Below are 26,304 nucleotides of genomic sequence, written 5' to 3' on the forward strand. Positions count from 1 at the left end.
TTTTTAATACACTATTCAAGGTAAAGTGCATACAAGTGAAAATAAAAATGTTTCAAAGTATAATAACTCTCTTAGGGAAGAGAGGATATTTCTTCCCACTTTCTAAAAATGTATGTAGAAATCCAGAATATAAAAAGCGAAAAGATATTCCAACATTGTTTTCTCACTAGACTTTACTGTTAGCAACTAGTGATACAGCCATTAACACAGAATATTTCACTTCATTAAAACCTCCAAGGTGAAGTCTTTTTGTGTTATTTGAAGAAAAAGAAAATATTTTTGTTCAGTCCTGTACCTCCATCAAGAAAACAATGTTATAAAAAACAGAACAATTTTCAGTGTTAAATTTTCCTGTAATAAAAACAACAAAGTATTTGATATAACTGGAATATGTTTTGGCAAATATATTGTTACACAAAATATTTTACTTCTGAAGTCAATTGAAAAAAAGATGAAACCCTAAGACCCCACATCAATAAAGTTTACTAGTTACAGCACTGTCTTTTTACTGGTGAAGAGATTTTAAATAAACACAATCCTATTTCCAATTTTCTTTGCATTACAATGGCAAGACACTGCTGAAAAGAACAGAACTTTTTCTAGATAAATTCTTAAATAGAAACTGGTACTCAGCAAATGTCCTGAAAACTAACCTTTTCTCTTTTACAAAGATCTTGTGCCTGGTGAAGCTGGAATATAAGAAGCCAATAAAGACATTTCAAGGCTGTTCTTTCCTCAGGCTAGCTTCTAGAAGGAGTAGTAGTTTTGGAAAAGGAGCAGATTTTGGCCAACTTCAAAATAAGAGAGCAGCAGATGCATGACAGAAATTGTTTCCTGCTGTGACTACTGTAATGGTCACTGTTTTTATTTAATCCAAAAATAGTACTGTGCATGAATAATTAAATTCTATGAATTTTCCATATTTCTTAGTTCTAACACATTACATGTTCCCTTAATTTATTTTAATTTGAATGAATGTTATGTAAGTAGAAATTTCAAAAATGATACTCTAGCTGCTCCTTTTTTGCTTCTGGAGAACTCAATTTTTTAAAAGCTAGAGTAGTTATTTTCAAAGAACATAAAGATTTATAGAAATAAAAGTTTTACAAAAGAATTTTTAAAATTCCAAAATCATGAGTTGAATTAAGTTAAGCCAATAATCTTCTATAACCAATAAAAAACAGCAAAGTATAAGCAAAGCATTTAACATGAGCTGAGGTAAATAATACCTTGTCGATTCATAAGCATAATAATGATAAGGAATTAAGCACTGTAATTATTAATAATCTTTCTTTTTTTAGAGGTGTTTTTTGGTTTTGATTTCCTTTTTAGTACATCTGGTTACTAGTGAAACAGAACAATTAGATTTAATCTAAATTGAGATTTTAAAAAATTTTACATTATACAAAATGTAAAACAGACTCACTTAGGAATCTTTTAGAGACACACATAACATATCCATCATTGTATCTATTATAAACATTCTCCTAAGTCTTGAATTAATTTATTAACAGATGTAATTAAAACTCACTTTTGCTCATTCTTTTAGAAAATTATAATATGATAAAATGTGAATCAAAGTAAAAGATCAATGTTTTCCTTAGACTATTCTGTGACAAATCATGAATGTTTTGTAACAGTGAAATACTCCAACACATATGACTCTGAAATAGAATAACAAATTCACACTACTTCAAGTTATGTGTGTTTATTATTAACAGAAAGTGGACAAAAATATCTTTTAAGTGCTAGATAAGCATAGTACATCGAATGGCTATTACTAATCTCTTTTGTTACACAACAGTATTAAGCTCGGAAATTTACAGAATTAAAAAAAGGCATTTTGGTAACAAACAAACAGACACTTTAAAATTAAACTACTGAGCATTAAAAACATATTGGAGTATAACTTTAAAATCTTAAAGACAAGCTTAATACAAAGTTATGAAATATATGAAAGCAAATCTGTAATATACAGTATAAGCTACTCTGGATGTAAAATACATTTTTTCTATGTGAAAAAAATGCAATTATTTTGCTTTACATGATGTTCAGAAAAACATTTTACCTCCCTAAAATGGACATACAGGCTTTATGATAGCAGTCATTCAAAATACTTTAAGGAAACATCCCGAGTAAAATGGTAAAGTGTGTGCATTTTAACAGATTAGATCTGATTAATCATCACCAGCATCATCATCATCATCACTACTGTTATTAAGAGTCATAAGCCATTCCCTGTAGACCTGAATTTTCTGTAAGCATGGTAAAGGGAAAGAGAAGTGTAAAGATTAGTAAAGTGCGTAAGATTGCCTGGAAAACATAAAATTATAAAATGTTTGAGGAACAAGTAGCTGTAACTCAGGCTGTAATTATGGATATAGTATTTCATAACTTAATAGGCCTAAGACCAAGCTCAAGTGGTTAATACACACTCAGCGTATAAAACACTAATTTTCTAGTAAGCAATTTTGACTACCAGGAAGTATTATAATAATGTGCTGCCTTCTGGATAGGAAATTACATAATGAAAGAATGTACTTTATATTTAATGATTACATCTGAGCATATATAACTTGGTGTACAGAATCTGTTTTAGGAAATGAAAAATAAAGAGTTGAAACATTTTCTAAGGCACCATCATTAAATTCCTTAGGTGAGACTTTAAACCCAGTTTATATGCCATCTAATTATTTTTCTAAGTACTGGCATTCATATGGTTTAACATTTGCTAATGATGCAACCAAGTTTTGATTTAAACAGCATCCTGCCACTAAACCAGTAATTCACTGGTAAGAGAATAATGGCAACTGAAAACATGCTGAGGCATCTCATCAATTCCTGTTGGTTCTCAAGGGGATGTTGTACTTAACACACTTGCTGAAAAATAAGCCATGGCTGACAATGACAATGAGATTTTAGCCCCTCAAATCTCTCTTCTGGCAAAGACTGGCCTACTAAAAAAATATAATTCTTTAAAAATAGAAAGGCTTGTGTACCTCAAAATTTAGAGCTTCAGAAAACAATAAGATTTAGAATAAATCTGTAACTGAAATAAAATATCATCCACGAGAAATTTTTGGTAACTTATATTTTCCTGTAAGTTACCATATATGCAATGCATAGTTCTAAATTCTCAATATTACTTACCTCCTAATAAATTTATTAAAAAATTTTCAAGATACATTCTTAGTTTTTAAAAAGGGACTTCAAAATCATTTGGCTTTTAATCAGTAAAATGTTAGCAACAGGTTACTTTTGCTCTAACAAGGGAAGGTATGTATTAGGTCAAATTTTTCTACTGTATTACCCAAAGATGATTTCTATAACTTTCCTATCTTCAAAGAATGATATTTTATCATTGTAGAGATTGTATGATATGTCTGTTAAAGTACAACCTTTCAATAGAATGCCAATTCTATTCCAATATGCAAGTATTTTGATGCTTTAAGAAAATTTTCAAGTCACTTTACCTAATACTGTACATTAGGCTCAATGGTCCCATTATAATATAGTGACAGAAGGACCAGAAAGATGCAGTGTTATATGCTCTGCATGCAATGAGAGAAATACTAAAGTTTTAAACATTTATCCTGGCTATTTTAAACATAACTATTTTAAATACCACGGTATAAGGGAAGTTTTCTATATAGTAGTGATGTAGTGCTATTTTCAAGTTTATGCAACATACTCATTTTATTCAAACAAAATGGTTTATTGTAGTATAACACATCTATATCACACAGCAACTCTGCACTGATGTGGCCTCATATATTAGGACATTACTGACATCGTAACTCAGATTTTTAGAAGTCCAATTTGTTAAGTAAGAAAGCTGCCTGTATTAATAAAATATTTTACTTACAAACTACTTTCCCCAAATCTAGCCTTAATGAAAGATAACCAATTTGTATGTGAACTGGGTATCAACTTCCACAAAGTTTTCTATATACTACACTACAACAAAGCAGGAAGATCATGGCCATTAAGCATGTTAAAAAGCAAAGCATAAGAACTTATGAATTATCTGTAAACTGTTCCTGAGCTTTGTTTTTCCTTTGTCACATCTGACCAGATGTAAGGATTGTATGTGATATAAAAACCAGTGGTTAGATAGAAGGAAGAACCCCAAACAGAACCAGTTTGACTGGCTAAATGCTACTAACTAGAAGGCTACATAAGGCACTTTGGTTTTCAACAAATCTAGCAAATTTTAGGGCAGAACTAAGAATAATCTATAAAAAGATCAGATATATTAAAATTCTATTAAAAATTACCAATACAAAAGCACTTTTAAAATATTCAAAATAGTGAAACGGTTGTATGTAGTTTGTAAAAATTGTAAGACTAGAATCTACTGTTGGCTTTTACTTGCAAAGTCATGCATTAAATGTTTTCATATCAAATTTTTTTGATGCCTGTAAAAAAGAAAAAGAAACTTATAGTAAATAAATATACTTGAAAGCCTAATAAAAGAAACTTATAAATGGAACTAAGCAAAACATAAAAATGAAAACAAGCTAATATATATTTAAAGGATTAAATACCTGCTTTTAAAAAAATCTAACTTTAGTATTTAAATTTTAATCTATGTATCTTCACTCACCTGTAACATTTGATTTCCAGTACCATCCCTCAACCTGTAAGGCCTGATAACTCCATCTTCATTAAAGAATCGAGGAGGTCGTAGACTCTCTACTTCAGAAGTCTCTGTAGCTCTAGAGAAAAAAAAAAAATACAACTTGATTTAAAACATCACTCAAAATTGTAAAAGCAACTAATAAGAGTCTTCATTTAGATAAAATTGAGTATCACATTACTTTTCTATTTTTATTTTTATTTATTTATTTCTTTTTCTTTTTTTATCGGTATCAGGGATCGAACTCACGACCACACACTTGCATGGCAGGCGCTTATGCTGCTGAGCTAAATCCCCAGCCCCTCTATTTTTATTTTTATGACATAATTAAATTCTCTAGAAAAACACAAAACTATAAAAAACTTTACTATCAATTCTCTTGGACTTTTTGTGAAAATAAAACATCAAAAAAAGGGTAAGTGTTGCTAATTTTTTTCAATTAAACATTTTTAATTTCTTATTCTGTTGTCTAGTTTTCCCAGTACAATTCTAGATTTAAAAGAGGATTGTAGGCATCCTTGTTTCCGACATTATCGGCCAACCTGAGTTCTCCATGAAGCTGAGATATTAATAAGTTTTTTAAAAAAGATACCCTTTATCAAGCCCCAGAAGTTCATGTACACTTTTAGTGTGATTACAGCTCATCTTTTTTTGTTGTTACTGCTGTTTTTAAAATCATGAAAAGGCAATGAATTTTAAATGAAGGTGTTTTCTCATCATTGTTGTAATCATATGCTTTATCTTACTCAATCCATTAATGTCAGGAACCATATGGCATGGTTTTCCAGTGCTCAAATATGCTCACACGCCTATTTGGGCTTGAAATGTGCTATATTAAACACATATGTATGGATGGATTTTTGGCCTGCTAACATTTTATCATTTTTGCCTGTATGGTCATAGGTACATATAGCTAGATACGCTTTCCAATTAAAAGCAGAACAGATAAAACAAAAATCCAACAAAAATGATGCAGCTGTTGTTGTAGCTTGGCATAACTGATGCTATCTTAAGCCCTGCATCAAACTAGTGCCCTGTATTTGACCTAGGAAAAAAGGAAAATCACTCAGGGTACAAGTCCCATGAGGTAAGCAGAATAAGCTGCACCCACAGGAGAAAATTAACCTGCTCAGCAAAGAAGCAGGATATAGATGTCCACCAAACATTAGTGTAAGATTCTAGCTAAGTTGTTTCCAACAGGACGACTTTCTGTGGTTCCCTGTTTTAAAAGTTCTGTAACTTTCCAGTTCAGTGCCACTCCATAGGACTCTGAAACGGGACTCTATGTGAGTGGTCGCTAAGCTCAGCTATTTAAATTCCAAATTTATCAATTTGGCTGGTTGGATTCCTATATTGTTTATGAGCCCACTTCCTGCATGTTGTCCACAAGAGATTTAACCTTAGAATCAAAGACACAATTAGGAGAAAATAAAAATATGAAAACAGATATGTCATGTAAAGATAAAGAGATATGGCATGGCTATACTAATAACAAAACAAAACAAATCAAAATATTTAGACAAACAATTTTCAATATACACAAAGAAGATATTTTATAGTGAGAAAAGGGTCAAACCATCAAGAAGATATAACAATTTTAAATATATAGGCACTTAACAAAACAACCCCAAATACATAAAGCAAAAGCTGACGAGACAATTCAACAATATTTGAAAATTTTGATCCCCTAATTTCATTATTGAATACTAAACAGAAAAGATCAGCAAGGAAACAAGAGACTTGAACAACACTATAAACTACCTAGACCTAACAAATACCTATACGATACGTAACAACAGAATATAGATTGTCTCACATGCACGTGGAACATTCTCTAGCACAGATTATAAACACTCTTTAGCATAGATTGTATTTAAAGGCTTAAAAAGAGTGTGGTGACATATACCTATAATCCCAGCACTTGGAAAGCTAAGGTAAGAGGGTCACTTAGAGTGAGGCCAACCTGGAATACATGTAGAGTTTAAGGCCAGCCCGTCTCAAAAAATGAAAAACAAACAAAACCACAAAAAGGCCTTAAAACATGTTTCAGTAAATACAAAATAATTGATAAAAACAGAAACTTGATAAATTAAAAAAACTTCCACAGTTTAAAAAAATAACAGAAGCCTAAATCATGAAAGATTAAAGGAGCAATCACAAGGGAAATTCACTACCTGAGACAAATAAAAACAAAAACCCAATATTGCCAAAATCTTTGAGATGCTGCAAAGAGAGGGCTCAGAGATAAACTTATAAATTTAAATGCCTAAATTAAAAAAAAAATCTAAAAATCAGTAATTTAAGTTTACAATTTAAGGAAGTAGGAAAAAAACCATACTGAAAACTGAAAGAAGAAAACAGAGACAAAACAGAATAGAAAAAATATTATCAATGAAATAAAAGCATTTGTTTGAAAAGGTCAGTTAAGCAGCATTCAAGTGACTAATTCCAGGAATGAAAAGGGGCACAGAATTACCAATTTCACAAGAATAAGAGTGTTATAAGCGAATACTGTGAAATGTAATCTTAACACTGAAGAACCCTGGACAGAGTATACATAAAAAGTTTCTTCCTCGCCACCACTTTGATGCCCTCTCTTTTAATCCAGTTTTCTTCAGAGAATAACATTTTTTTCACCATGTAGCGTATCATATATTTACCAAATACATATTTTTATTATTCTCCTGCTATATTGTAAGCTTTATGAAGACAAGATAATTGCCAAATTGTGGTCACTGCTGTTTTCTCAAGTAATGAGAAGTGTCTAATAACTATGCATTATAGAAACATAAAATCTATGTGTATGCATCTTACTGTGTCTAAGTCAGGCATTTACTTAATTTTGTCATTCTGATTTACCAAAATTAAATGAAGTGCTAAATTCTTCCATCAATATACACTTGGGAAGTTCTTATAGTTTTCTTTCATAAAAAGTGCAGTTATTTTGTGAACTACATATAAGTTCAAAACTATTATCTTCTTGGTTGTTTTTTTTTATTAGCTATTAGTTCCAAAAACGTTTCTGCCCTAAAATCTGTTTCATGTAATATTCATAAAGATACGCCCTTCAGAAACAGTGTGACATCTGAATGCCTGATGTCAATGATTCCCTTCTAAACTGCACTGTAATATTTTATACTAATTTAGTTCTTTCAATGTCATTTTCCTATAGTTTATATTTATTCACTAATTTATATTTCACCTTTGATTTTTTGTCACTTTTGATTCTTAAACCATTTTCCTTTTGATGTTCAAAGTCCTTCTCCATAAGCATATCCTTTAATACTTCTCAGTCTTTCTTATATTTGTTTAATGTTTATTTTTTTCTTTTGTGTCTAACAGTAATGTTGTTGGGCACAGAAAACAAGGTTTTAGCTAAATGGAAAGTAACTCTAGCAGATTTTGGTAGAAGTCTGCATAGATATATTTTGAAATCCTGGTTTCGCAGACATATTATAAGTTCTTCTGTTGACTATGATTTAACCCATCATATTTATAAAACTAAAATTCTAGGTAAAGCAGATTGATGACCTACCTTAATTCTAAATTATAAAAACAAGAGAAAAGGAATGATTATATGTTTAATAATAATTTAAGATAATGGAAGGGTGGAGATGACTAAGCTTGAACCAAGGGCTATGAAATGCCACTCTTCAAGAAAGCATCCACATGCATTAAAAAATTGAATGGAGACTTAAGAATGAGTTGTTTGTTTAGGTTACAGATTATATGAAGGTTATATAAAATTGGTTCATTATCTTCCTAGCTATAGAAAGTGTTTTATTTGATCATTAAAAAAAGAAACTATATAGAATTTATTTGCTACTTTTACAATAGACATACAAATATATTTCAATTAAAGCTTGTTTAACCTGTCCATTCTTGAAAGCAAGAATTGTGAATAAATGACAAACTACAAAGGTGACAGGACATGACACAGCAACTTGAACCATGAAAATGAAGCGGAAATCCTACATAGCCTGTTACATGACAGTGTTCACAACTGAGCTCTCAAAGCCAAAAAGCAGACACATTTCATTTCTCACACTTAAAGTATTTTACTCATATGTCACACCAAAGATAATTTACCTTTTTATTCCCTGAAACGTACTGCTAGCCATGTCTATGATGCCTCCAGTTGGCCTGGCCACTGCTCCAACTAAACCTTTCCCAACACCTTTAAAGAAACCAGCTGCTCCTTCTTTTTGAGCCCCTAAAAGTAAAAATGGGAACTTCTTAGGCAAATGGATCAAGACTGAAAATAGAACCAACTGGTGAAATATATCACCCAAACGAACTCTTGTACTTGCCTTTGATTGGTTTTGTAACAATTCCTGTAATGCCACTTACAAAACCCTGGAAAGAAAGCATGATTGAAAATCGGTATTACTTTCATATGATGCTTAGAAAAACCAAGTCTGGCAGAAAACAAAAATATACAGAGCTCTTTTTATATACCATCTAAGCATATTGCCCAAGTATTCTATGTAAACAGAATGGTTTTTGGAGACCTCTGGTAAGTTTTATACTCACTGCTCTTACAACATCCAAGTAATAATTTAAGGAGCAAGAGTTGTGCCAATTTACTGACTGAATGCCGGTTTAAAACCTGTTCTCTGTAACGTCCACATCTGAGATTTCTTACAGAAACCAAGCCTTTTCCTCCACGAGTGAGCCCTTCTCTTAAACCAGTCGGCTGCCTATTCATGGCTTCTCTCCTCTGCTGCTGGTAGTCTTCATCCATGGTGATGGCCGCCACACCTTTAGCCATAGCACCAGTGATTTTGGAGGCAGCACCAGCCAAGCCACCTAACAGAAATGACAGCACCGTTAGCAAAAGCAAACATGTCGTCACGTTCTGCCACCATCACGCCTGGCACCCTATTCTTACCAACAGCTCCCCCAACGAGCGCCTTGAGTCCCAGTGCCATTCCCTCCACAAACTCTTCAGGACCCTGGATGGCGCCCTATAGTGAAGAAAAATGAATTTTAGAAAGTTGTATTCACAAGTGGACTTACTGATGCAAATGAAGAAGTGGTAGTGATGAAAAGAGCAGAAATGGCGCATAGGAAGTGAGGCCAGCAAAAACCTTCACATTAAAAAGAGCTCCCAGGGATGATTTTGTGGTAATGAAAGTATGAAAGATGACACTTAAGAAAAGATGCTTGCCTGCTCTGTCCTGTAAGTTATAAGAAAGGAAACATTTCAGGTACTCTTAGTGAGTGAAAGAAATAAAATAGTTCAAAATGTTTTATGTTCAAACATACAAAATGTTAGTTTCACCCTGTTTTTAATTACTCTATATATTTAAAAAGTGAGTATTTACACACGATGGAGTACTACTCCAGAACAAACAAGGATCAACCTGAGTCACCTGTAGGAAAATGGATCCATCGGAAATAAATCACATACAGCTTAAATAGCATGTGTTTTTCTCATGTGAGAAATCCAAAGTCTAAAGACCAAAATAAAAGATGACAGAAAACAAGGAAAAAGGTCAAGAGACAGGGGCAGGAATGAAACAGAAATTAAGATATCCAGATGTACCAACTCCCCATGATGAATGCAACATTATATACTGACAAAAAGTTTATTAATATATACTTGTAGCAGTATATAATGTAAATTTTTTTTTAAAAAGTAAAAATAGGACAGTACTGAATGTTCTGATGACTGATACCCATACTCTGCTGCCCACTGGTTATTAGGAGGTCTCTGCACAGCACTAGCGTCTATGGTTTTTACAGTTCCAAAATCTGTACCAATCACGATTATCTATACCTGGCAGTCTTCCTTTCTCTTACAGTCTGAACTGTATCTACTTTTTATATTGCAAAACAACAATTAAATTCAGTACAATGTAAGACATTTTTAACTCTTCTGTGGCTAGTTTTGTTTTTGGAATGTCAATAACAACAAAACATAATGAATTTTTTTCACTTCATTCATAATGAATTCTTGCCCCTTGAAGTTTTCTGGGTAACATGCATGAATTTCATAGAAAATTCAAAAATTGCAATCTTTGGCATTAGTGGGTTAAATTTAAGTTTTGAGAAAGAAAGGCAGAAATTTCCTCCCAAAGTAATTCCAAACCTTACTGTTGTTGAAAAGCACTACTATTCTGATATCTCTCAAAATTTATATATACTCACTGGTCAGGTTAACATATGAATTGCTTATGTATTCAATAGTATTAATTTGATATATACAAGGCAAGGAAATTATTTTACCTGGTAGGGTTCATAAAAAAACGCCTCTACACCTTCTGAAAATTCCCTAATCAAGCCAAAGGGATTTCCCAAAACATCAAGTCCAAGAATGAGTACATACATCTGCTTAATGGCCTAAAAATGAAATGTGAACATTAATCACTTCAGATAATCAGACTCTATTCTTACAGGTTATTTGGTATACACATCCAGTTTTCTCAGGCTAACATCCTTATTATGAATTCACTATCAATCCCCTATCACTTTATTCATCACCATTTTTAAAGAGCAATCTGGTACTATCATAAGAGATTCTATGACATTATATTTATATAAAATATGTAAAATGCTTTCACATATACAGTTTCCTATGAAAGCTGTTACTACTACCATCATTTTATAGCCTGGGTCAAATGAGGCTCAGGGTCACACAGAAATTACATGGCCAAAGTGGGATCAATATACAGATTTCCTGGATCATGCTCACTGATTTGGCCATTAGATCACAGTTATTTCAGATGCTCTGTCAACTGTAGCATAAAATATTAATGAATGAATTTTTAGAAATAAGTGTGACAAATTACTTGGTTAATAATGATTTAGTTCAAATTCATATCCACCCAGAAAAAGATTTCTGACAAGGACTAAAAAAATAAGGACAAAATAAAATGAAACTTGGGTTGGGTACAAGTTTGTTTTTTATGACTGAGGAAAAACTCATATTTTAAAATTTTGCAAATGACTACTTACATTAAAAATCTACATTGTACATGCATGAACAGACACATGAAGCTCCACTAGTCTATGTAACTCTGTCCCTTTGTAAAATAATCTCAGACAAACCTGTTTTGAATAGTGTTTTATTACTTCAGACTGTAGTTGAGATGTCGTATGAAACTGATAGTCGAGCTCAAAAAAGGCAAGCCTGAAAAAAACGTAAAAATATATAAATATGTATGTGTAAAAATACAGAGCAAGAAAAATTAAATAAATTTAATTTAAATGACTTTCTTTTAAAATTTTTCTCCAATTATTTCCTTCTAGTACAATTTTCTGTGTGTATCTTTTACACACTCTAGTCAAAACAAGCTCCTAAGTCTAATAAAATTTATGGGCCTTATATTCTGAAATGTCATCAATGTCCACAAATTTTCATGGAACTTACAGGGTTCAGTGATCCTCTGCAGTCCATTTATGGACAACCTGAACTATCTCCCAGTTCTATGACTCACACAGAAAGTGGTCAATACACTGAAAAGAAGAGATTGCTTAAGAATGGCCAAGGTTAAGGCAGGCAGAGCAGTTCATGCTTGTAATTCAAGCCCTCTGGTAGGCTGAGGCAAACCAATCAGAGTTTGAGCTTACCTGGGAAATTTATTAGCAAGATGTGCCCAGCCCCCAACACCAAAAAAGAAAAAATGATTGGAGAGGTAGTTCACTGCAAAAGCCTTGAGTTTAAACTTGAGAAATGCATACATGTACAAACAGAAAAAAATAAATATTTTTTTTTAAAAGGCCAAGCTTCAATTGCTCCAGGTCCAACCAAAAGGAAACAGGTCAGTTTACTTTTATAAACTCATTCACAGTATGTACCTGGATCCAATAACTGGGAAGCTCTCTGCTTCTTACTGCTGAATATGACAGCGGTAAGATTAGGAATCTTGTCTATTCTATTGACATCAAACCCATATTCTTTTGACTGTTAACTTTATCTAAGTTCAGAATTACCTCACATAGTACTCACTAATGTTCATTAGTGTTTTTAATAACCTGGTAGAAAGTCTACCTAAAAGAATAATACTTTTTTCTAAAGTCTCCTTTAGATTCACTGAATCTCTGACCAGGTATTTGATTAGCTTCCATGACTCACATTCAAATACAAATTCTTGACCATTAGGTGCTTAAACTGATCTCTTTAATTTTCCCCATCAATGCATTTACTTTGTTCCCAGTCACACTGTCTTCGAAAAGTTTTGATTTTATGGGTTTTGAAAAGGCACATCTTTCAGGTACTTTGGGCATTCACATCTTATGAATACTTCCCTAGGCCAGATTTCCTAAAAGGACATAAAATTGTATAGCCTATGTCTTTTTTCTTAAGGAAATTATTTATTAATTATTCTGCAATTTGCTGGGGATATAGCTCAGCAGCATAGCACCTCTCTGGGAAGCACGAGACCATGAGTTGGATCGCTTATTAAAAAAATAAAAATAAAAAGGAAAATAATTACTGTGTTATTTGTAGTTTGGGCAGGTAAAATGCTGTTATTTTAATTGTATTCCATTTAAAGGCAAAAGCCAAATTTTGCTGTAGTCTGTAATATATTTTACATTCTTTCTCATGTAGAAAAATTTTAGCTAAGTATAAATGGATTGTTTAATCAGTTTACAGATTTGACTATTAAACCTACTTAAAAACTACATCCTGTACATCTGTAAGAGTAGCACCAATACTCTTCAGCAAAAGATTTATAGAACGAAATGGAATCAGTCCTCCACGTTGTTCTGGATCTTTAACTTCTTCTCTACCCGGACTCAGTGAAACACTTAGATGCAACTAAAGAGATAAAGGATAAATATTGTTAAGTACTTTCTTCATACAACTTTTTTCAAAAAAAAGTATCATTTTAAGTTCACACCATAAAGATTTCAAAATTAACTGAATTATGCTAAAAATTAGTAAGCAGAAAGTTAAATTTAACATAGTTTTACTTAAATTTTAAATTTAGTGACATGATTAATTTATTTCAATTTTATTTTTGATAAACTTTAGAATATATTCACTTTTATACATTTGTAACACAGCGCAGTAAGTTAGGCTGCTGAAAAAAAATTACCAAAGTGCACATTTGAAATGTTAGAATTAAGTTAGTATGAAGTCTGCTAAAAACCATTTTTGTACCATATTGCATACTTATCCCAAACATGGGATTATGTAATAATTTACTTCAGGTATTATATTCTATAGAAACTGTATTTTAAAAAGTTTTAATTTTACTCAATGTCTAATTCCTATGTCAAATAAACTTTATAAACTAAAACTAGTACACGTGATACACAACATTTTAAAACTTGTCACCAAAATAGCTTTAACAGAAAATTAAGGTAAAATAATGTTGGGTAAAGATATAAACATACAAATACAAGTTATTGGTGATAACCTACTTTTACATAGGGAAAACTTATTTTAAAAGTTTTTAAAGAATCATTCATTACTTGTTTACAATGTTAAAGCTCCAAGACTTCTACCCTAGTAAGAACATAACTGCTATATCCCAGTGATGAGATCAAGTTACCATTACCTAGATTATCAGAGATAAAAAATGACTTATTTTTCCCATACCTTGATAGGAGATATATGAAAATACTCATAAAGACTGACTTGTGATTGATCTATTAGTGAACCTGTTTCATAGTCTTCTTCAAAAGCTTCTATGTCTTTATTAAAAAGTCCCTCCTACAAAGAGAACATAAATAAACAGTATGTGAGAAGCAGTATTATACAGGGAAATAAATGGTAAAGAAATAATCACAAAAATTTATTATTCAGTTTGTAACCTAGCAGATGCAATATATGTAAGAATGATATCCTAAAAGGGATGAAAATGGAAGAATGTGATATGGAAGTTACATTTCTATATCTCACTGGAATTAAGCATGTATAAATAAGAAAATAGCTGCTTTAAATCCTGGAGCAATCACTAAAAAAGTCTGAAAAACTCAAATATGGTAAAGACATCACTAAAGAAATTTTTAATTGTTTTCCAATACTTCTGTTTGTATTTAGACGTACCTCATGTGGTCAGAGACAGGATTTTCCAGATGCAGGGCATGTGAATGTGGATGAAGGGAATGACATTGGGATTAAGGGAGTGGTACTGCCTTAATCCATTAATTGGCTTATTACAGTTCTGGATGTGAGTAATGGCAGTCCCTACCCTCAATGTGGGTGGTACCACCCAGGATTGTAGACTGGATGGAATAAAAGGGAAGAGGAAGCTGGTTGCAGGTATTTCTGCTGCTGCTGTACTGCCTACCCTGCAATGGCCCAGTTCTCCTCTCCTCTGCCATGCCTAACTTTGGGCATTCAAAATTTTGTCTCAGTGATGAGAAAAGTAACTAAGACACCCAAGAAAATGTTCACTTCCTGTACAGAAAGCACCAAAGGAATAAAGGAACACAAAAAGTATGAGACACAAACATAAAATTTAAAAAGAAACATAACTCCAACTATATCAATGATATAAAATATGAATTAAGTAATTCAATTGAGGCATAGACGATCCAATGGATATAAAAACAAAATTCACCCATATGGTGGTTACAGAAAACATATTTTAAATTAATAATACACAGCAAATGTAAAAAGATGCGAAATGAAATGTCAAACAGCAACACAAGTTAAAGTAACTATGTAGCACCTGACAAAATATACTTCAAACATTTTACTAGTGACAGAGGAACACCTTACAGAGATTAGGTTAATTTATCTAGAATATGTAATAATAAAGCAATAAAAGAGCAATAAAATGTATACAAAAAAGACAGAAATGAAGTAATAGATTATGTCAGCAATACTAGCTGGAGACTTTACTAATCCACTTTCAATAAAGGGTAAAACCACCAGGCAGGAGATCATTAAGGAAATGGAAGACTTGACCAATATAACATAGCCCTATCCTAACTCTCAAGTCAACAACAGAGAGATGCATTCTTCCCAAAGTACAATCCTCTAGGAGAGGCTCGGAGAGCCCACATCCCAGGCTATCAAACACAACGTGGTGTATCTTAAGAAGACAGAAGTAATAATATCGCTGTTCTCCATCCATAATGAAATGAAATTCGAATCTAATAATAGAGAGAAATTAGGAAACTTATAAACACATAAAAACTAAACAACACTTATAAAAAGAAAATAGGCACAAGAATATATAAGAGGTCAAAGAAAAACTCAAAAAAAGAAAATCAGTATTATTTTGCCAGAAGAAAAAAATGAAAATGGAAAATGAAAATACATGAGCTAATTGGAAATGAAAACAACATTCCAAAATTTTTGAAACACAGCTAATAGCACTTAGAGGAAAATTTACACTTGTAAGTGTCCACACTAAAAAAAGAAAAAAAAACTCAAACCAATAATGTCTATCTTACAAAGTTAAAAAAGAATAAACTAAAGCAGGTAGAAAGAAGGAAATAACAGCAATGTAGTAAAACTAATAAAAATACAATCAATGAAATAACTGATTGTTATTTCATTGATTGTAATAAGATCATACTGTGGATTTTATTATTTACCAGAGATAACATAGACTGCACATAAATAAATCTGTCAATCAATTAAAATGAAATATAGACAATAGGAACACACAACTAGTGAACTTGACATAGATCAAATCAGTAATGAAAAACAAAAATAAAAACCTACCCAAAAAGGAAACCAGGATCCAGATGACTTTATTGTTGAATTTTTCTACAAACTTAAAAAAAATTAATCCTTTATAAACTTCTTCAAAATGCAGGAGGAAATATTTCTCATTTCATAAAGTCATTGTTTTATTGTGACTTCAAAAGTGTCGCACGAAAATCAGAGACTAGTATCTCTTATGAATATCAACAGAAAAATCCTCAAAAACACTAAAGCCACCAAATCTGGCTATATATGCGTATCTAACAGTAATACCTTATTAATAGAGGCATTAAATGTATAGTCAACATTTAGGAAAAACTCACAGACAACATATTTAAGGGCTAAAAACTGAAAGCTTTTCCTCTAAGATCAGAAGCAACACCAGTATGTCTGCTCTCATTTTTGTTTAATATTTCACTAGTTTGTAACAGTAAAATTAGGGAAGAGAAAGAAACCAAAAGCATTCATACCAGAAGGGAAGAAGTTGGGCCTGAGATACAGCTTGGTGGCACAGCACCTGCCTGGCAAATGCAAGTCATGAGTTTCTTCTGTGGTACCAGAAAAGGAAGAGAAAGAGAGAAAGAGAAAGAAAGAGAGAGAGAGAGAGAGAGAGAGAGAGAGAGAGAGAAGGCACGAGGGGAAAGAGAGAGAAAGACAGGAAGAAGTCAATCTATCTCTTTTCTAAGATGACATATATGTATAAAGAATATGAAACACAGTAATTAAATTCCTGTCTCAAAATTAAAAAAATTAAAAAACAAGGGCTAGAGATGTGCCTCAGTAAGGAGACCATGGGCTCAATCCTCAGTACCACAAACAAATGAATGAACAACACCATCCAAAACCCACTAAAAAATAAATTTAACAAGAGAAATTTAAAAACTCTATTAGCATAGTTTTAAAAAGTTAAAGATCTATAGGAAAGGAAGAACCTACTCAAGTATACATCTATCACCAAAGAGAGGTAGTGCTCAGCCTCCAAACCACTTCTCATACCCGGACAGAGGCTGAGAAGAAAATGCTGGAATAAAAAGATTTTCACACCTCTTAATCTGTCAGGTGACACCCAACAATATAATCCCAGGAAAAATAGTTGAATAGTGTTTCCAGTATAAATATCCCCTCCAAGAGGAGGAACACTGAACCTGGTTTGTGCATGTGTACATGACCATGTGTGCGTGTGCATACATGTACAAATGTGTGTAAGTGCTAGTTACTGCTTTTACTTTCACAATGTCTTACCCTACTTAGTCCTGTTCTCCCATACCACTCTTGTTTAAAAGGGTTTGCTGTGTTTCTGCTAGCTCATCAATTGGATTCAAACTCTCAAAGGGACTTATAGTCCCTTTCCTTCTATCACTTATTTTGGTCTTCTTTGATCTCATTCATAATTTTAAATAACGGCTTGTTAAATTTTGGGGGGTTTTATCTACCTAAATACTGTAGGGTCAGTTTGGGAGAGTTATGAATTTTGGTACACAACCTGCTTCCTTGATTTCTCGTGACTGTCATTTTTGTGTGGCTTTCTCTTTGTAAGATACCCCAGGCTGAGGCTATATCTCAGTTTAAGGATCCACTTTCCCTGTTCATTTTGCTGACCTGTGGTGTGTGTGTCACTTTATTTTCCCTTTGCTTGCAGAACCCCCACAATCCAAGATAAACACAAAGTTGAGAAACCAATGGCCACTAAGCCAGCATTATGTAAAGTACTTAAGGGAATCCTAAACGGAGAGGAAAATGACAATCATGAGGCCAAGAGAATGAATATACTTCATTGGGAGAGAAGAGAAATGAATGTGAATCAGAAATGAATCAAATTCTAAAAAGATAACAATATGGCAGGAATTAGTACATACTTTTCAATAACAGCACTTAACATACATAGTCTTAATTTGCCAATTAAAAGACAGACTTGGAGAATGGCTCAAAAAAATAAGAGCTATATATATGTTGTCTGTGAGAAACACACAGGTCACCTTCAGAGAAATACAGGCTGAAAATCAGTGAATGGAAAAATGATAATCCAAGGAAGAGTACCTATACTTACATCAGACAAAGTAGACTTCAAACTAAAACTGTCAGAAGTAAAGAAAGCCAATATTAATAAAGAGAACAATTAACTAAAGAGAAGTAACATTTGTAAACATTTTTATTCATAAAATAAACAAGCCTTGACATACAGGGATCAGACAGACGCCACTACAATCGTAGTAGGTGACTTCAATGCCCAGTTCCAAATATATATGTCAGCAGACCAAAGCAAACACAAAACAAAAACAATCAGACTACACAAAAGATGAGACTCAACAGATATAAACAGAATGTTCCATTCAACAATAAAACACATATTCTTTTATAAACTATGAAGGGAACTTTCTCTTAAATAGACCATATCTTAGCCCATACAGCAAGTCTTAATAAATACAATAAAATTGAAACCAATTCATCCTATCAGATCCTATCATCCTATTAGATGTTTAGCAATCTAAACATCAACAGCAAAAGCAACTATAGAAACTGTATAGAACTATAGAAACAGGTAAAGATTAACTAGCACACACTTTGGAATGATCAAGTGGCTTGTTGAATAAATCAGGGAAAAAATTAAAAAGCTACTAGAATCCAATGATAATGGAAACACAACATAAAAGACTCCATGGGACACAATGAAAATAGTTGTATAAAGGAAGTTTACAGCTATAAATCCCTACATTAGGAAAATAGTGATTCTAAATAAATAACATAATGATACAGTGTATCTCAAGGTCCTAAATAAACAAGAACAAATAAAACCCCAAGCAAGCAGAAGGAAGAAAATAATAAGAGTAGAAGTTAATGAAATAGACTCAATGAATACATGCACACACACAAAAAAGAATATAGAGGAACACTGAATTGAATATTTAGTTCTGTGAAGAGATAAACAAGATTGATAAATCCTCAAATGTACCAAAAGAGAGAAGACCCAAATTAATAAAATTAAAACAAAAAGGGTGAAATTACAGATACCACTGAAATCCAAAGGATTATTAGAAATTGTTTTGTAAAATTATATTCCAATAAATTAGAGAAGCTGGGCATGGTGGTACATGCCTGTAATCCCAGCCCTTGGGAGGGTGAGGCAGGAGGATCATTGACAATTAAGAGGCCAGCATGGCTACAAAGTGAATTTACAACCAGTCTGAACTGCAGAGCAAGACCCTATCTCAAAGACATCCCCGCCCCCCAAAAATTAGAGAATGGATAAATTCCTAGACATAAATGACCTACCAAAATTGAGTAAGAAAGACTTAAAAACTTTACATAGAACAGTGAGATTGAAGCAGTAATAAAAAGCTCACAAGGAAAGCATAGTACTCAATAATTTCACTGCTTAATTTTACCAGAGGAATTAACACATTATTCTGCAAACTTTTCTTTTTAAACAAAATGCAGAAATGCAAGGTATGCCTCCAAATTCATTCTACAAAGTTATTCTACAAACCCTCGGCCCCTACTGCAAGTTAGCATTTCCCCCATTCCACAACTGGATAAGGACTCAACAACAACAGAAAAACCAATATCTTTGATGAATACAGACAGATGTACAAGTCCTCAGTAAAATTCTTGCAAACAGAACTTCCCACAGACCGCTTATTACAGCGTTCTAAGATTTCTCTCCCCTGCTTCTCCAACAGTTTCTAAACTCCTCCCACAAGCCACTCCCAGAGGGTTCTAAACCATAAGGTCAGGTATAGCCACTGCAACGAAATCATTTTTCATTTCAATTACAACTAAAATTGGTACCAATGTTCTGTACTAGCCAGTTTTCCTGTTGCAGAGACAAAACGTCTGATACCCACAACTTAAAGGAGGAAGATATTTAATTTAATTATGATTTCAGGAGATTCGGTCTGTTAGCCCTAAGGCAGAAACATGATAATAGAAAGGGCAGGTTCAGCAAAACTGCTCAGTTTAGTAGTGGCCAGGAAATAAGAGTACAGAAACAGTGCCAAAGAGGAAGGGATAAGGGAAGTAACACCTCCCATGACCCAGCCAGACACATCCAGAAGTGTGCTTTGTTAATCCTTTGGACAACTCCCAAGCCAATGAAGATGATACAGTTAAGCTTAACCACCACAGCAGTGGTACAAAAAGAGATGAGTAGACCACTGGAACAATGGAAGACACAGGCATGCACCCATGCGCCTACAGCAATCTGATATTTGTGAGTGGAAAACACACACTGGAGAAAACATACCTATTTTAACAAATGGTAATGGGAAACCTGGATAACCACAGAGGATTGAACTTAGATCCTTACCTCTCACCCTCTACTAAATTGAATGAAAACACATCAAAGACTGAGAACAGTGAAGCTGCTGGAAGAAAACCTAGGAGAAACACTTGAAGCCATAGGCAGATGGAAAGACTTTCTGAATAGGACATCAACTGCTCAGGAGATAGTACCAAAATCAACAAATGGAAAAATTTTTGCACAGCAAAGCAAACTGTCAACAGAGTAAAGCCACAACTACAGAATGGGGGAAAATTTCTGCTAGCTATTCCTCTGATGGAGTATTAATATCTATGCTATACAAAGAACAACAAAACCCCCCATAAAAATCCTAAATAGCACAATCAATAAATGGGCTAAATGAACTAAACAGGGACTTTTCAAAAGTCATTGCTGAAGTGGTCAAAAAGCTATGAAAAAAACGTTTCATACCTTTAGCTATGATGAAATTACAAATCAAAATTACACTGGGATTCCATTATCATCAAGAATACAAGAAACAGTACATGTTGGCAAGGATGTGAAGGAGAAAAGGAACCCTCATACATTGTTAGTGGAAATGTAGTACACACTATGGAAATCAAAGTGGGACATTCCTCATAAAGTGGAAATATAAAGTAGTACATATTGGAAATCAGAATAATGATTCCTCACAAAGCTGAAAATGGAAATACCTTTTGACCCAGTGACAATACTGCTTGGTATATTTCTAAAAGACCTAAAGAGAGCCTATGTCTACAGTAACAAATGCACATCCATGTTTTTCACAGTGCAATTCGTAACGGTTAAGCTGTAGACACAGCCTAGATGCTCATCAAGAGATGAACAAAGAAAATGTAGTATATACATACAATGGTATATTAGACACAAAGAATGAAATCATGTAACTTGCAGAAAAATGGATGGTTCTAGAGACTACGGTGGTAAGCAAAATATTCCAGTCACACAAAGATAAATATCATATTATCTAATTGTTTTCCCTAGTAACAGCAATCTGTGCTGACTGTGGTGGTGCATGCCTACAATCTCAGCACTAGGGAGGCTGAGGCAGAAGGAGTGCTGCAAGTCTGAGATCATCCAGGGTGACAAAGTGAGCTGAAGGACTCCTTGAGTTGCATAGTGAAACCCTGTCTCAAAAGAAAAAAAAACATTCTAAAAAATAAACAGAGAAACTAGGGGAAGGAGATCAAGGGGAGGAGGGAAAAAAGGAAGAGTGGGGTAAGAGAGCTGAAAATAATCAAAATATGTTATATGCATATACCGATTCATCAAAACGAATCTCATTATTCTTTATTGCTAGCATCAATTTAAAAAAAGAGAGAAATGATATTGGGAAACTGAGAGCCGCTTGTATAAGAATAATCTGTATCCTCATCTCCCGTCACACACAAAAAACGAACTCAAACGGACCAAAGATTTAACCATAGCAGCTAAACTTCAAAAGTTTTAGAGCGTAAGGTTCATTCATTACCTGGGATTTGGTAAAGGATTCTTAAAAATGAACTAAAAGTATGACCAATAAAAGAGATGTGAAATATTATTGTGCTTCAAAAAGACTACATGAAAAAAGCGAATAGATGATCCACAAACAGGAAAATACATGTGAAAACCACTTATTTGAAAAGGAATATAGAGCTAGAAGATATAAATAACTTATTATTCCACAATAAGATGAATAATCCACTGCATATTAGGCAAAGAATCTGAATGTACATTTCTCCATAAAAGAAATACAAATGACTACCATGACCAAAAGATGCTCAAGATCTTGAGGTAACTGCGAATCAAAACTGTAATAAGGGGGCTGGGGATTTAGCTCAGCGGCATAAGCGCCTGCCTTGCAAGCAGGCAGTTGTGAGTTCAATCCCTGGTACGGATAAAAACGAAAAAGACAGAAAAAAAAAAAAAAACCTGTAATAAGAAACTCTATCACACCTGTTAGTATGCCTAGGAACACAACCTCAGGTAATAATAATTACCAGAGAGGTCAACCGGGGCTATATAATGAGTTAAAGACCACCTGGACCATAAAGCCAGACCCTGTTTCACAAAACCAAACCAAACCACACCACACCGCAGTGAATCAAACTAAACCAAACAAAACCTAACCTAACCAAAATAGCTTGAGAGTAATTTCCAGGTGGCCTAGCAATCCTACCCATAGGTAAACATCCAAAAGAAATTTAAAAAACTGTACACAAATATTCATAATAGAATCCATAATCGTCAAACTATCCAAACCATCCAAGTTTCCATTAACTAATGGATAGGAAAAATTATGAAGTTGTCCATTTCATGGGAAATTACTCTACCAAAAAGAGGAATGCTGTACTGACACATGCCACAACATACACGAACTTTAAAATGTCATGCTAAACAAAAGATACCTTTCACCAAAGACCATGTAGTACACTATTTCATGTGTCAAATGTTTTAAATAGAAAAACCAGTAAAGGAATAAAGTATTTTAATTTTTACAAGAACCAAGGCATTCCTTTAGGAGGTGATGAAAATGCCCTAGAATTAGATAGTGGTGATGGTTGTACAACTTTGTAAATTAAGTATATTAGAAAACGGAATTGTACATTTCAAATGGATGAAGCATAAGGTATGTGAACTAAATGTTAATAAACTATGTTATGCTGGGTAATCCTAGCACTCAGGAGATGAGGCAGGAAGATCACCACAGGTTCAAGGCCAGTCTGGACTACATAGTGAGTCCCTGTCTCAAAAACCCCCTGTGTTAATAAAGGATGCAAAATATATTTGTTGGTCTTTATCTATGAAGGTTGTCTCTATCTTAAGAATTGTTTCTATGAGGCAGAAAAAAGAGACTATATCTGATCCACTGTGTCACTATGATTTTGAAGTCTCTTACACAGCTGCCGAAAGAGATACTTTTAACTTGCCTTATCTCATTACTCATCAAATATCTCCATCATTTTCCAAAATTTTAAATTATTAAGGCAAATATAACCCAAGAAAGTAAAAGAAAAAAAGTGATGTGAACACAAATGATTATCTTCTTTCTTCAGTTCTATCTGACCCTCAACTTTTCACTTGCTAATAAGCAAGGACTTACTTCCACTTTCTATCCTCTAAAAAAAAAAAAAAAATATGATTTCTACACATTTGCTTACCACAAGTAGGACAAAAGATTTGAAATATGTATTTTTAAAATGAAACAAAGCATTATAATATCTAAACATTTTTAACATTTTTTTTTCCTGTAGTGCTTTGGCTTCCTTAGTCTTTCCTATCAAACGCTATTATTCTTAAGTCTTACCTCTGTTTTTTCGGTCACTTCATTTCCTGCCATAAGGTCTGCTAAAGCATAGATAAATCCAAGATCTAACCTAAGATCCATTTCTTGAATCAATACTTTGAAATACCTGTGTTACAAAGTAGAAAACAATAAAAAATCCTTAACTGCACTAAGAAAATTACATGAGAAAAAAGTATTTTATATACATTAGAACTTTGGAACTTAGGATTCTTAGATTAAAAAAACACATCATGACAACAACACTGTTTATAAATAAACAATCTCGACATAGAAAAATGGCCATAGAGAAATGGACAAGCTATGGTATACAGTAACAGAAGATTATACATCAGCGGTAGTGAATAAATCATACGTATATATAACAAAAATCAATACATTTTTAATACAAATTTAATTTAAAAAACAAATCCCTAGGAATTGTTTAAAGTTTCAAACAATTTTTAGAAAATCAGAAAAAATTAAAGGTATAAAACATTGAGGTGTACACATACAATGAAAGTGTATTTTCAAAAGCAAGGGGCTATAGACAGTTAGTCTCAGTGATCAGCTGAGAGGAGAGATGGGGAGCAGCACACAGACACTTTTCTGTTCATGTTCCACTTCCTGAAATAAGTAGTGCGTTGAATATAGAAATAATAATTTTATTCTTGTTTCTAAAACAATATATAGCCATTATAGGCATTTTAAACACAAATGCACAAAAAAAATTCCCATGATTTAGAAATAACTATACTTAACATCTAGGCATATTTCATTATAGATTTTTCTTTGGTTTTTGTAATTTAATACTTTATGGTTAAAAATTTGACTTACTTGAAATTTATAAACAGTAGAAATAATTCAAATATTTAAACCAAAACATTAAGTTAACATGTAAGAAATATATGAAAACACTTACTTAATACGTGATATCTGGGAATGTCCTGCAGATCTCATGACAATACTGACATCAGTAAAGGGCTTTGGTGCTATAAAAATTATAAATATGATTATTCTTATGGTGCTTTAAGCCAAAATTAAGCACATTCTTCTAATGTTATATTAAACAAAGAGAAATGAAATCACTTACTAAGTCACGTTAATTAAGTGCTGATATTTTGCAAGGTTCATTACAATCCTAATTTTACACTCTAGGACTGTCTTTTAAAGTAAACTAGAAGCATGCATTGGAGTTAGAACGGAAAATGTGAAATGGAGTCCAGGGACTAGGGCATGCTTGCGGGTAGAGGCTGATAGTTACACAGTGACTCCAGCTTCCAGTATGTTGCGTAGAGCGCCTCAAACAGTTTGGAGTCAACAGTATGGACTGTGGGACAGGAATCCAAGGTGGGACAAAGTAAAGTGGGGCCTTAGAAAGCCAAGAGAAAATGAGGAAAAGACAGAAAGAGATAAGAAAGAAAAAAGGTGAAAGAGAAGAGTAGCTGTCAAGCTGTTCTTAACTGGAGAACACAGGACAGTTTCTCTTGTTTAGAAAAGATGGAATTTAAAGGACCTCATTGCGTTTTTAAAGGTCCTAACAGTCTACATCAGGTTTACAGATTAGTGATCTGGTTTTTAAGTTACTATGTTTAAATGTAAACATTTCTACATGTAAATACACGTGTGTGCATATGTGTACATACACACACACATATATACACATTTAACATGTCTTATTTTTTTCAGTATTCATTTAAAGATTTGCAGAAGTTAGGTGGAGATTTCAAGCAGCTTCTACTTCTAGTAAAAACTAAACCCCAAAATGGTTTCTTTTTATATTTTTATAGTAAAATAAACCAAGTAACTAAGGTAACTGTTTTTGTAATTATCTAAAAATAAAAACAAACCTGGGGGCTGGGGGTTTAGCTCAATGGCATAAGTGCCTGCCTGTCAAGCACTAGATCATGAGTTCGATCCCCACTACAAAAAAAACCAAACAAACCAACCTGAGTCCATGGTGACAGACTTTGGAGGTCTAACAGGATAAAATACGAATGGAAAAATTGCACCGTGAATCTGGTTTTGGATCTAAGAAAATAAAGAACAGGTTGGTACACAGTACATCAATTACTTGGCTAGAACAACAAGATTTAAGAAGTACAGGGAATCAACAAGTCCCAAGTACCACTGAAACTGAAGTAGAAAGTGCAGAGGCAGGGTGTACCTTCAGTTCCTTCTCTACCTCCTCAGGGTACTGGACCCTCTTGCTTCTGTTGTGCCTTCTTCTCTAGGCTTTGTGTTAGAAGGAAACAAACTCTCGGACTGTTATCTTGTTCCCTATTGTGTCTGGCTTACATTTTCCAGAAAGGCATACCTGTATTCTGTAAACCTGAACTCGGAATGACGACTGATGTGCAGATGTGCTATGTTCAACTTTTAATGCTGGAAGGTAATTTCTTCGGAGACCTATTACATGTGGTTGCAGAATTTTCATGTTGTTACCACTAGGTGTTAGGCGAACCTGAAAAATATGCACCCCCCCAAAAAAAAAACATGGAATGTCTCTT

General features: G+C 33.2%; 1 protein-coding gene across 5 annotated transcripts in view; it reads right to left on the reverse strand.

Moving 5' to 3' along the window:
• Positions 1 to 26,304, reverse strand: part of Vps13a (vacuolar protein sorting 13 homolog A) — a 228,565-nt gene that overhangs the window by 31,617 nt on the left and 170,644 nt on the right. For 3 of the 5 annotated variants that reach the window (XM_063249548.1, XM_063249570.1, XM_063249575.1), the window contains 13 exons: positions 26,112 to 26,258; positions 25,744 to 25,825; positions 24,717 to 24,786; positions 23,819 to 23,924; positions 14,193 to 14,306; positions 13,261 to 13,406; positions 11,693 to 11,774; positions 10,871 to 10,984; positions 9,531 to 9,606; positions 9,285 to 9,448; positions 8,950 to 8,995; positions 8,729 to 8,852; positions 4,607 to 4,718 (listed from right to left, as the gene is read on the reverse strand). In XM_063249548.1, the coding sequence (XP_063105618.1) occupies positions 4,607 to 4,718; positions 8,729 to 8,852; positions 8,950 to 8,995; positions 9,285 to 9,448; positions 9,531 to 9,606; positions 10,871 to 10,984; positions 11,693 to 11,774; positions 13,261 to 13,406; positions 14,193 to 14,306; positions 23,819 to 23,924; positions 24,717 to 24,786; positions 25,744 to 25,825; positions 26,112 to 26,258 (1,383 nt within the window). Of the gene's footprint in view, positions 1 to 1,692; positions 4,419 to 4,606; positions 4,719 to 8,728; positions 8,853 to 8,949; positions 8,996 to 9,284; positions 9,449 to 9,530; positions 9,607 to 10,870; positions 10,985 to 11,692; positions 11,775 to 13,260; positions 13,407 to 14,192; positions 14,307 to 23,818; positions 23,925 to 24,716; positions 24,787 to 25,743; positions 25,826 to 26,111; positions 26,259 to 26,304 lie in introns of those variants that run through there. The other 2 variants (XM_063249554.1, XM_063249562.1) reach the window with 2 other exon arrangements.

This window comes from Cavia porcellus, unplaced genomic scaffold (assembly GCF_034190915.1).
Source record: "Cavia porcellus strain 051 isolate PalLab524CR breed Dunkin Hartley unplaced genomic scaffold, mCavPor4.1 scaffold_1, whole genome shotgun sequence".
NCBI lineage: Eukaryota > Metazoa > Chordata > Mammalia > Rodentia > Caviidae > Cavia > Cavia porcellus.